At 40.5% G+C, this 12,152-nt stretch overlaps 1 protein-coding gene across 1 annotated transcript in view; it reads right to left on the bottom strand.

The window, feature by feature from the left end:
• Positions 1 to 906, bottom strand: part of LOC128461843 (electrogenic aspartate/glutamate antiporter SLC25A13, mitochondrial) — a 45,370-nt gene extending 44,464 nt beyond the window's left edge. The window contains exons 1-2 of the mRNA XM_053446979.1: positions 800 to 906; positions 506 to 648 (exon numbers count right to left, since the gene is read on the bottom strand). Coding sequence (XP_053302954.1) covers positions 506 to 648; positions 800 to 895 — 239 coding nt within the window. The 5' untranslated portion in view covers positions 896 to 906. The remainder of the gene's footprint in view (positions 1 to 505; positions 649 to 799) is intronic.
• Between the last annotated feature and the right edge of the window lie 11,246 nt (positions 907 to 12,152).

Here is a 12,152-nt window from a genome sequence, read left to right as displayed (position 1 = left end):
TCACGGGCTAACTTCATAGTTGGCTTCATATTAATGAGAGGGGAGAAATTTGTTGCATAAAGAGAGGATCGGCCGTGAGTCAGATCAACTTAGTCTGTCCAAAATATCTTCAAAACAGTGGTTATGTCAAACCTCACAAGACGTTCTTTGGTTCCTTCTCTAATTTTATCATTTTGTAAAAAATCTACAGCTATTTTTGTCTGATTTACTGAGAAATCAGTTATCGTCATCACTTGTGATGCCCTATTCAGACTAATAAAGATGTTTTTTTGCGCCTCTAGTCCACAAGCAAACAGTGATTAAAGTTACCAGAGCTTTTTACTTATCACCAGAGCTTTTAATTTTTTAACGGCGGAAAGATGGAAAGATGATAATAGCGCAGACGAGGAATTACAATAGCAGGGTTATGTGGACAAGGATTATGTGAAAATTCAAAGTGAACCAGTATCTGAATTTATATGAAGTATCACATCACTTTGCATTTAAAGTGAAATGTGTGACCAACCCGTCTTTCTTCTGGTCCACCACTCCTGCGAGCAGCTCTGTGGCCTCTTCCGACAGCCGGGTGTCTGTGTGGGCGTGGAGGAACCGGCCCACAAAGTCCTGCGGCGACATGAAGTCCTCATTGTTTTTCTTTACACTGGCGTACTATAAAGAGAAAAACAGACAAGAGGACAGACGCTGAGCTTTAGAATTGTATCCCCCCCCCCAAAAAAAAAAAACATAAATCTAACAATGACTGAAAAGCTTCTTTGGTAAGACAAACAAAAAAAAGAACAACATATAAGTGAAATCCAACCTTTTCAAAAATGGCTTTCAGCTCAGTGGGGTCGGCCCTCCTAGGCAGAGCTGCCTGCAAAACAGAAAGTGAATACTTTGTGAATACAATTTTCATCGACACAGAGTGAACACAATGCCTCACCGTGTATCAATACCACACTTGTCATACTGTTCTCTGGGACCCTCAAAAACAAAGACTGCCTGCATGTGACCCCCTGGTTACAGGTTAGAAGTGATGGCCAGTTAAAGCTACGGTTGGAAAAGCCGGCAAGAGCAGGCTTCACTTTGAAAACATACAGCTGATACATCCCACCCGCTCACAGAAGCCGTCTTGAGAATGCTACACCCCAAAAAACACATAATTGTGCACTGCCCGACAACTGCTAGAAGCCGACTTCTCCGTGACTCACTTCATAACTTCTTTTTTTTAACAATATATTTATTGAGTTTTACATATAAGAAACATACATTCAAACATTTATAAACATACAAACGTTTATGAACACCCCCAACCCACAATCAAACACTCAGGGTAAGGAAAAAAAGGCAGAAATTAAAAAAACTTAAATGAGATTAAATAAAATAATAATAAAAATATAATAATAAATGGAAGTAAATAAAGACAGAAATATACAAATACAAATAAATAAAATAAAATTCCAATCAATCAAATCAAAAGCCTAGATAAAATAACGTTCTCTTATTCATAATATTAGTTAGATACTATTAATATTCATCCCATTAGGTGCTGCTATTTTATTCTGTTTCACTCATTAATTTCCACTTTAGATAGCTAATATACCACTTCATAACTTCTGGCTAGCATCGCTGCTTCAGCATAAGACCCCCCCGGCTGAAGACGCCAGTCGTGTGCGGTGAGAGCACGGACAGGGTGAGTGCAGCCAGGCAGGTCGACCAATCATTACATTTGGTCAGAAAGTAATGATTGGTCGTGTGTGTGACACAGACACCAGCTTTATTTACTGATCATATCAGGGCGCAAAGAGGATTTCAACAAATATGATAAAGACATAAACAACAACTTAACAACCCTACCTGCAATAATATCAGGGAATAAAAAAACCATTCTGCAATTCAAAAGCAAAACGCTACACTATAACTGTGATTAAATATTATAACCTCAAACTAAACTTATAAAGCTTGCCACTGTTTCCCTCTGTGGTAAGTTCTAGTCACCGAAGGAGCCAGTGTATATCAAAACTTCTGGAAAAGTATAAGCTGTGGATGTGCTTCTTATGTTGTCTCTCAAACTTGATCTTGTGAGGCAGAAATCGGTTTGGCTGATCAGCTCGTGACCCCTCTGATTACCCTCGTGGCCCTGAGAGGGTCCTCCAACCTCTGATTGGGAACCAGTGCACAGAGGTGATGCTTTTGTGATATTATAAAAACTATCAAACAAAGCGGCTCCAAAGAAGGTGTTCAATCGTCCACAACAATAACAGCTGATGTGAGAGTGTAAATTAAAGCAGTTTCTGAACATACTGTAAACAAACCTCCCGGAACCTTCTGGCACCTACAGGTGATTTATGACAGGATGACTCAGACATGTAGCATGATGCTAACCAAGGTTACAGGTGGCTACAAACCGGTGAAGAGGAGGAGGAGGAGGAGGAGGAGAGGGGGCCTGGGAGGAGCAGGGTGGATGAAGAGCAGCAGAGGCATCACTGCTGCACCACACATCCTTATTCAAACAGCAGCTCGGGCACTTTGACTTTAACACCGTTGGAGAAAAGTAGGCGAGGGAGCTAACAGGCTACAGTCAAGCCTCAAAGTCACTGCTGGGAATGAGCAGTGACAACCTCGAGCACCTCCTCCTAACAAGCTAACCGGCAGACAGGGAGCAGGGCGGGCAGCTGCGGAGGAGACAGTCCCGGGACATGAGCTACACGTCCCCCGGGAGGAGGCAGCGCCCTCCCGGGAGAGGACAGAGGGATGTGTGTGTGTGTGTGTGTGTGTGTGTGTGTGTGTGTGTGTGTGTGTGTGTGTGTGTGTGTGTTTGTGTGTGTGTGAGGTAAAGTGCAAACTCCTCAGCTGCTTACCTGAGCTGCCATCGTTCCACAGAATCACTGTCAGACCGTCGCGTGCACTTCCTCCTGCGTGACAGCGTTACCATGGAGATCAAGCGCCGCTGCAGCGGGAGGAGCAGGAAAGAGGATCAGCTGTGCACGTGGTGCGGAGCGCGAGAGGTCATCTGGTCTGTGTGCGTGTGCGTGTGTGATCTATTTGCGTGACTTGTGTTAAACTTTGTGCCTAACCAACCATGTAATATAAAGTTTGCAAGAACAATCACTCATGTGATCATAATGGATGGATAGTTTTTTTTTTTTTTGGGGGGGGGGGGGCGTCCTGTTGTTCACATGCACACCTAAATTCTCAATCTGCATATGTTTAGGAGATGGGGGGTGGGGGGGGCTGAGGAGGATGGCAGATTAATTTTGGTTAAAAGAGGATGGTTTCCCCCCTCATCCCCCCAACACTGGCTACAGGTGGAGGTGGAGGCCCCTGACTAAGATGAATTGTTCTATAGCTAAAAGGTGAAAATGTAGAAAAATCTAAAAAAAAAATATGACACGGCCCATGAATTATTTCCTGTGAAAATTTCAAAAGTTTTGTCAAAATCTATTGTAGTTTTTATGTAATCTTGCTGAAAAAACTAACGGACACACCAACAAACAAATGGACATGGGCGACATCATATCCTCTTTGGTGGAGGCAGGGGCGTTTCTAGGGTTGAAAGAAAGGGGGGGCTTAGCCCCTAAGGATGCTGAATGTTTGCGCCCGCAAAAATTCAGCATCCTTAGGGGCTAAAAGAAGTAGGAGTTCAATCTTGCCTTCTATTTTTCTTCCACAGATGGCGACATAATTCTGAAGACCCAAGCCTCCCCTGTGTTTACGGATGACGATGTCACCTTGTGTTATCAGCATCAGAGCGGCAAACACAAACAAACCAGCTTCTTTAAAAACGGAGCATTGATTGACTCCAACAGTTCGTCCGGTTCAGACCGAGTCATAAAGATGACTCTTAAGAATGTGACACGGGAAGATGAAGGCTTCTACAGGTGTGCGTCCCACGACAGACAGCTGCAGAGTCCAGAGAGCTGGTTATCAGTGAGACCAGACAGAGGTCAGCTGAACATCATCACTCTGCTGTGTGTTCTATAGAAGTGGATCAGTGTCACATATCAACTGTTGTTTCTTTTAGGAAACTTCACATCAGAGGAGACTCCAGCCTCCACTGGTATTTTTTTTATTCATATACATCTACTTGTTTTGGAGGAAATACTCAATATTAATCAACACATTTTCCATTATTGAGTGAAGCCTTTTGGTTGTCTGGTTCTCCTCCTGCTCTGTCTTTTCATCAAGGTCTAATTTCATCAGGAAGATCCCTCAGGATCTAATGAGATGAAAGAAACTACAATGGGACTCAGTAGAGCGCATATTCAACAAGGCCCAGCAGTCCCCTTAAATACAATCAAGCTGCACCAAATTTCACACACTCATAGATATCAGTCCTCTACATACGGCAGATTTTTTTCATTAAGGTCCAAGAATTATTCCCTAGGAAAACGTTTTAAAAGCACAATGTTAAAGAAAGAGTTAAAAAATGACTGGATCAGCTTAATACCAAAATACAGTGGGCCCTTTCCTGACACTTACTACATCTGTCTGCCAAGTTGATTGGAAATCCAATTGTTGTTGTTATTATAACAGTTTTATTTATTTAAACAAGTATTATGTCGTCTTGATCAGGTTCCTGGAAATGGATCATTGCTTCATGTGGGGTTCTACTTCTGATCGTCATTCCTTTGACTGTTTGGCTCGTTTGTCACTACAGGTTAGTATTTATAAAATCTTCATCCGTCTTGACTTCCTACTTTCTACTGCATGAACGACAAGCCCAACAGGTGGTGAAGTAAATGATTCACTGCCTGTTGTATTTTCTTGAAGGTACCAGAAGTTCTGCACTTGGAGCTGCTGGCCTGTTTCCAAACAGGAAGTTCCAGCAGGGGTGCTTCCTGCCACCAAGTTGGATGTGACGGAGGTGCAGTGGGACCTGTCCTGGATGGAGATGTCCAACCTGTTGGAAAAGGATTCTTATTGTGGCACTTAAAGGGAAACTCTCTTCTGAAGCCCAGAGACTTAACTATTGGGTCAAACCTATGAGAAAGCTCAGTCAGTGCTGCAATTTGTAGTATTTCATGGTCACATGTCAAAATAGTGCTACCTGATATATTTTTGAAATGAATTAAATGAGATGTTTAGGATTTATAAGGATGACTACATTTGCTGATGGTGCAGATTTGATAGCTTCCAATACAAATGTTATTGTTTCAGTTGTCACATTTGTCAATGTCAATACTCTTGCACATTTAAACGTCTCTCCTTTGAGTACATATTGAAACTAAGAATCTCATTTGTTATATCTTATTATCTTATCATTAATATAATTGACTGCTCTAAATCATTTTACATGTATCATTTCTCCTGTGTTTGTTCGAGGTTCCATGTTGTTTGCTCCCTTAGAAGCGTTATTTGCTATTTCTTGTCGTCTGAAGTTATAAAAGTCATGGAAATCGTCGTGCTTGTTTTATATCTTTTAAGGCAGAACAAACAACTACCAAGAAACTAGAAATAACTATAAAGATTAACCAAACAAATACAATTTGACACAAATCCACTGCAAACAGACAAAAAAAAGACTAAGAGACACAACACAAGTCTGAAGTGGCACAAAATGGCTACAGAGAAACACACAAAAGTACTACAAACAGACAAGAAATGTAGAAAGTGAGAGAAAGAAAGAAATACTCTACATATATATTCTACATGCACCTGATAATATATTTCCATTCAGCTGATTGAGTCAAATAGATTTTTTAAATTTCAAAATTTACTTCGCTAATTTAGGCTCTGGATTTAAATGCTACATTTTTTTTAGAAAGGCCCGAAACCCTTATGTGTCTGTCAAGATAATTAAGATGCATGCCACACTGCATTATTCCTCATATACTACACTGCTTATCATTTAAAAGAAGCACATGACTGTAAAATAAATACATGTGCATGCCTTTAGAAGCCGGCATCTTTGGTAGTAATTTAATGCAGTCGATTTTATTTTCAGTTCTTCTCTTTATTGCATTAGAGGATGAAAAGGAACCTGAGAAGAATAGTTTTTTCCACTTTGTTTGATAAACAGGGGTTTAAACAAACGGAGCTATTTCTAATAATGTTGAAAATATTGACACTGTCAGGGATTACATCTCTTTGCGAGGACTTCACTCTTATAATGACTGATATAACTCACAGTGTGAGCAACAAAGTAAAGACTCAAGATCATCCAGTGCTGCTGTGTGCACACAGTTTGCCAAAATACAGTATAAATATGACATGGATTTTCAGGAAAGCATTTGGTCTGAGTTACCAGAGGAACAGAGAGGTGACGTGAGGTGCAGGACAGAGAGCAACATTAATATTACAGCCCTGCACTGTAAGACACGCTGAAGAAGAATCTGTCAAAACATCAGGTCAGAATCTGATCTCATAAAAAACTTCTCTTACATAATGAATGGTGTGTTATGTTGACAAAGAAATGAAGTACAAAAGGTTACTCCTACAGTTCTTGTTATCTTTGTACAATAATACAAATTTCTAAAGAACATCTGCAGCAGACATTGGTTCTTTATTGTCGTTGAAATCCCGTTCATATAAAGTTCATATATTCCAAAAGCCTCTATAGCGGTCAAACCAGTTAGGCCTCATTGATAGACCATGTTAGCTGCCAATTTGTTGCATTTTGCCTTAATAGATCACTACAAACAGTACACGTCATCTTAAATAGACCTAAAATCGACTTTAGACAGAAAGATGTTAAGGATCTCCAGTACTAAGAATCTAAAACAGTAAAAATGAACTCTGAGATGTTTTTGAAATCTGACCTATAAAATCATACTCTCATGCCATGTGTAAGGTAGGGCAGTCAGTGGATGAACAGAATGTGTGTCCATTCATCGTTGAGGAAGATATCAGGAAGTCCTACTGACAAACATTGCGCAAAATGATCAAAATGTCATATCCTCTTGTAGAAGTCATTTCATATCCAGTTATTCATATGTATTGTAATTGGTCATCCGTCTTCGTGATTCTTTAGGTTTTGTTTGAGCTCTGATCTGTATTACTCTCATCCACAGACACCTATGAATGTATTTTCTGCTGCAAAACACTTTGTGGTTGTAGAAAATCGTCTTTTCTTAAATATTCTCCAAACAGTGTGACATGAACCTCTTGGTAAAATAAATTTAAACTATTTAAGTCTGAATTTTGTTTGGAAATATCCTGGGTTGTATAATGTTCACATGTTCGTTTGTGATGAAATACTGCGGCTAAGAGTTAAACGACGAAATGAACAATAGAGAATGAAATGAAACAAAATCCATTTTCTACCATCACACAATGTATATGTGTATGTATGTATAGATGCATATGTATATGTATATAAACATATATGTAAGTATATATTGTATATATATATATTTAATATATATAATATATATATATATATATATATATATATATATATATATATATATATATAGTAATACTAAGACAAGAAGGTGATAAGACAGGAGCCATTAAAAAATTAAAGATCAGATGCTGCAAGAATGACGCAATTAAAAGTCCACCAAAATGAAACAAATTTATTTACAGAAATAAATGATCGCAAAACTTCATCATCAGTAGGTGATTCTATCACCATAGCAACCAGATGCTAAGATTTGAAATAGATTATTTTGATTGACAGGGACACTCTCTCAATACCTCCTTTGATGCTTTGATGAACAGCATCAAAGTTGGTATTTTGATAGGAGACCTCTGATTGGCTGTTGATTGCTTTAAATACTGTTAACGTTTAAGACAGTTGCTATTGCACTCTGACCTTGACTGAGGTAAGTCATGTCTCACCCTCTGTCTGTATTTACCCAGCATGCTAACCAATACAATTCAGGGTCATTATTCAAGTTTGAAATTAAACCACTGTATAATATGAAGCTTCTGCTGTTACATGTTGATTTTGTGCTGTTTTCTATTGCTTTTATGACAAATGTGAAATTATTGTTGCTGGCTTCTTTTGTGTTTTCTGCTGCTTATCTTAATGAGTGATATGTGTTAACGTAATGCTAAGTAGCGTTAGGTCGCCGAGGCCAGGCAGAGCGAGGCATTGTGGACAAAGCACCTGTAGCACCAGGAAATGTTCCCATTTCACATCTTATTCTACCAAACGATGTGTTTTGTAACATTGGGAAGATTAACCTTGGTGTTTAACATTAGTATTTAAGAACAGGTAAAAAAAAACAAACAGCTACCATTACTGCAAATCAAATTCAGATTCAAATTCAACTCAAAGGGGCTTGGTGCAATGGTGATTGATGAGGGAAGTTTTATTTAAAAAAACATTTACTGGTGATTTTTTGGTTAATGTGTAGTTTGAATGTGTTGAAGGACAAGTTGACGGAAGCTTAAGTTAATGCTAGGAGCACATTACATGAGGTGTGTAGCTCATTTAAGGAAAAAAACAATCCCTCTCCATTGGGTCTAATGTTATTTCAGAGAAAACTTTTCTGGAAGGAGCATCAACTTGCATAACTTGCTCACACGGTCCCATTTTTTTACTCTCACAAATTTCAAATATATCTGTGTGTCCGGCAAAGTCTTGGAATTCTCCCGATGTCTTTATTTCACAGATAGGACTTATAGTTTCTGAATTATAGTTGTTTGAGTGGTGCACTCAGAGTTTAGATTCCTCTCTTCCCAGTGAGGAGAGAACCGGTGCTTTCAGTTGAGTTTCCATGGCAACCAGATACACAAGTAGCAGGAGGGGAGTCTCTCTCTCTCTCTCTCTCTCTCTCTCTCTCTCTCTCTCTCTCTCTCTCTCTCTCATTCTCTCAATCTCTCGCTTAAACCAGCCAGTCTGTCTCTCTCTCTCTCTCTCTCATTCTCTCTGCGTGTGTCTCTCTATCTGTGTCAATTGTTTTATATTGAATGTTTGATTGATCAAATTCACCTAAATCTTACACACTATTTCATCCTGTCACCTGCAGACATAAAGCCTTTTGACTTCAAGTTCCAGACAAGAGCAGAAACTTCTTCGGAAAATAGTGCATCAACTCATCCAACAGCTTCTTCAAAAGATAGATCTACTCTCTGTGGTGAACCATGGAGAAACCAGATATTCTGAAGATCCTCAATGACGAACTCCTCACAGCCTACAGGAAGATCAATGCTCTTAAGGATGAGGTGTGGCAGCTGCAAGACCAGCTTCAAGACAGAGATGAGTTCATAAAGATGGCGGTGGAGAAGGAGAAGGAGAAGGAGAAGGAGAAGGAGAAAGAGAAGGAGAAGGAGAAGGAGAAGAGGAAGGAGATTGAGACCGAGACCGAGAAGGAGAATGAGATCCAGGCCCTGACGGAGAAGGTGGAGCAGCTGGAAAACCAGCTGAAAGAGAAAGATGTTGTCATAGCGAAGGAGGTGAAGAAACGGCGCGCTCGCCTCAGGGCCTATCTGGACTGCCTTGCTGAGCTAACTGACTGTCAGGCCAAGGTTAAGCTTATGGAAGAAAGGCTGCACCAGGAGCCCCCTCAGCCTGATACAGGATGTAGCAGTGAGGTGGAGGTGGAGAAGGAGAAGGAGAAGGAGAAGGAGAAGGAGAAAGAGAAGGAGAAGGAGAAAGAGAAGGAGAAAGAGAAGGAGAAAGAGAAGGAGAAGGAGAAAGAGAAGGAGATAGAGAAAGAGAAAGAGAAAGAGAAAGAGAAAGAGAAGGAGAAAGAGAAAGAGAAAGAGAAGGAGAAAGAGAAAGAGAAGGAGAAAGAGAAGGAGAAGGAGAAAGAGAAAGAGAAAGAGAAAGAGAAGGAGAAAGAGAAGGAGAAGTACAAGGACAGGGAGAAGGACAAGGAGAAGGAGAAACTTGTGACGATCTACAATGTCGAAATCCTCCGAGCCAACAGGAACATTTTGATTCTTAAGGAGGAGGTGTGGCGGCTGGAAAACCATCTTAAAGACAGAGATGATATCATAAAGATGGCGGTGGAGAAGGAGAAGGAGGAGGAGAAGGAGAAGGAGACGGAGACGGAGAAGGAGAAGGAGAAGGAGAAGGAGATTAAGATTAAGATTGAGACTGAGACCGAGAGGGAGATGGAGACGGAGACGGAGAAGGAGAAGGAGATCCAGGCCCTGACGGAGAAGGTGGAGCAGCTGGAAAACCAGCTGAAAGACAAAGATGTTGTCATAACGAAGGAGGTAGAGAAAGGGCATGCTCGCCTCAGGGCCTATGTTGACTGCTTGGCCGAGCTCACTGACTGTCAGGCCAAGGCTAAAATTCTGGAAGCAAGTCTGCACAAGTGAGCAGTGAGGTGGAGGTCAACATGGAGAAGGAGAACGAGAAGGTGCTTGCTTCAGGGCCGAAAGGAGACGAAACTGCAGCAGGAGAAAACTCCAACTATGGGACTGAGCTACAGAAAGGAGGAGGCCGAGATGAGCTGGAGGAGAGAGAAGAGGTGGAGAAGCCCCCGCCCTCACCCTTTTTCTACTCCTCAAAACAAACCCCTCCCCTGTCCCCCTTTGTACATATTTGAAATGATCTAATGATGTGTTGTAAATATGTTAAACTTTTTGAATAAAAATAACTAGTAGAGTAACATGTACCTCTGTCTTTCTGAATATAGATACAGGATTCATTGATCAATTAACACAGTGTTGGAGTGAAACAAATCAGTGTGATTCATTTAGTTTGCTACTATTCATATGAACACAGCAGAGCATAGACAAACAACGTTTCTTAACTTTTTTACATTTGGTCAAATCTATATATTAATTATGACAACAATACAATAATAATACTATCATCTCATCTGAGGGCGCACACACACTCACGCACACACACACATGCACACACACACACACACACACACACACACACACACACACACACACATACACGTACACACACACGCATACACACACACGCACGCACACACACACACACAAGTCATTATCATTTATATATTTACTGTATATATACACATTTATTTCAATTTATTCATGGTTGAGGTCAATATCAGATCAGAAGACATGTTCATGGCACTGAAGTCAATTTAAAATGACATGTAGCATGTTAGAGTTATAAATAACTTGTCCATGTGTAAAACAATAGTTTAATTAAAAAAAAAAAAAAATCACAATAATTATGTTGGGGGGCTGAAGCACATTTTAGGGGGGCTTCAGCCCCCCTAAAACAGGCCTAACAACGCCCCTGGGTGGAGGTATGCTATCATGGTCAACAGTGAAAGTGCTGACTTGATTATAGCTCCTTTGACATTACTGTGAAACGGTTTCCTTCCTCCATCATCATCAAAGTTCTTTTCAAAGTTTTTCTCCGTAATATTCATGCTGAGCCTGAGAATACGTATGGTTATATGTAATTTGTGTGGATTGATTCTTATGCACATCGAGTCTCTAATGTACTCAGGAACATAGGTCTGTAGACACGAGTATAAAAGCCTTAGTTCTTTTCCTCACTTTTCATTTTTCCAGCCAATCTGTGCTTTGTGCCAGGAGGGGGAAAAAGGTGCAGAGAGAATTTCATGACTACAAAAGCGAAGGTTAACATTACTCACAGCATAAAAACAATTTAAAAGGGAGCAAAAGGGCTCTAATGGCCCGACAGTCTTCAAAGAAAATGTATTTTGCACTCAGAATAATTCATGGCTTTTTGCTGGTGGCTTTTCAGCTTCCCGGAGACCCAGCATGAACCACTGTATTTTTCCCAGCAGGCTCTCTGCTCCTCACAAAATGGCCTTCGCCGGGGCATACCTTGCATCCCCTCCAAATATTGACAGCACCGAGTCCATCGCTTATTGGAAAAATGGCTGTAAGTAATGTTTTATCAGCAGATGCAATCTCCACACCTGTACTTTCTCCTGTCACATAACAATATTTGACGATATTAATGATTTGATCCCGTGACATTTTATTTCCCATCACTGTCAATCTGCCAGAAAACAACTCACTTACCTGTGGCATTTAGTGTGGGAGGCCTGCAGCAGCATTCGTTTGGCTCCTTTGAATTATTCATGAACGGCTAAATTTACTTGAGGCAGATAAACTACAGTGTGTTGCGACTTTGACATGAAACTCTTGACTGTTTACATGAAAAATCCTTCAAAATGTACACTGGGAGAGGCTCTTGCTCGTCACGCGCCTGGAGCGGCACTTAAGCCTCTATTTTTAGCAATCAAACTAGCAGTGATGCTGTCGGTCGCCACAATAAGCTGTCGGTATTACCCACAATAAGTGGG

The sequence above is a fragment of the Pleuronectes platessa genome, chromosome 18 (assembly GCF_947347685.1).
Source record: "Pleuronectes platessa chromosome 18, fPlePla1.1, whole genome shotgun sequence".
Lineage (NCBI taxonomy): Eukaryota > Metazoa > Chordata > Actinopteri > Pleuronectiformes > Pleuronectidae > Pleuronectes > Pleuronectes platessa.
The sequence above is the reverse complement of the archived record's forward strand: the minus strand, read 5'-3'. Positions and strand labels throughout refer to the sequence as shown.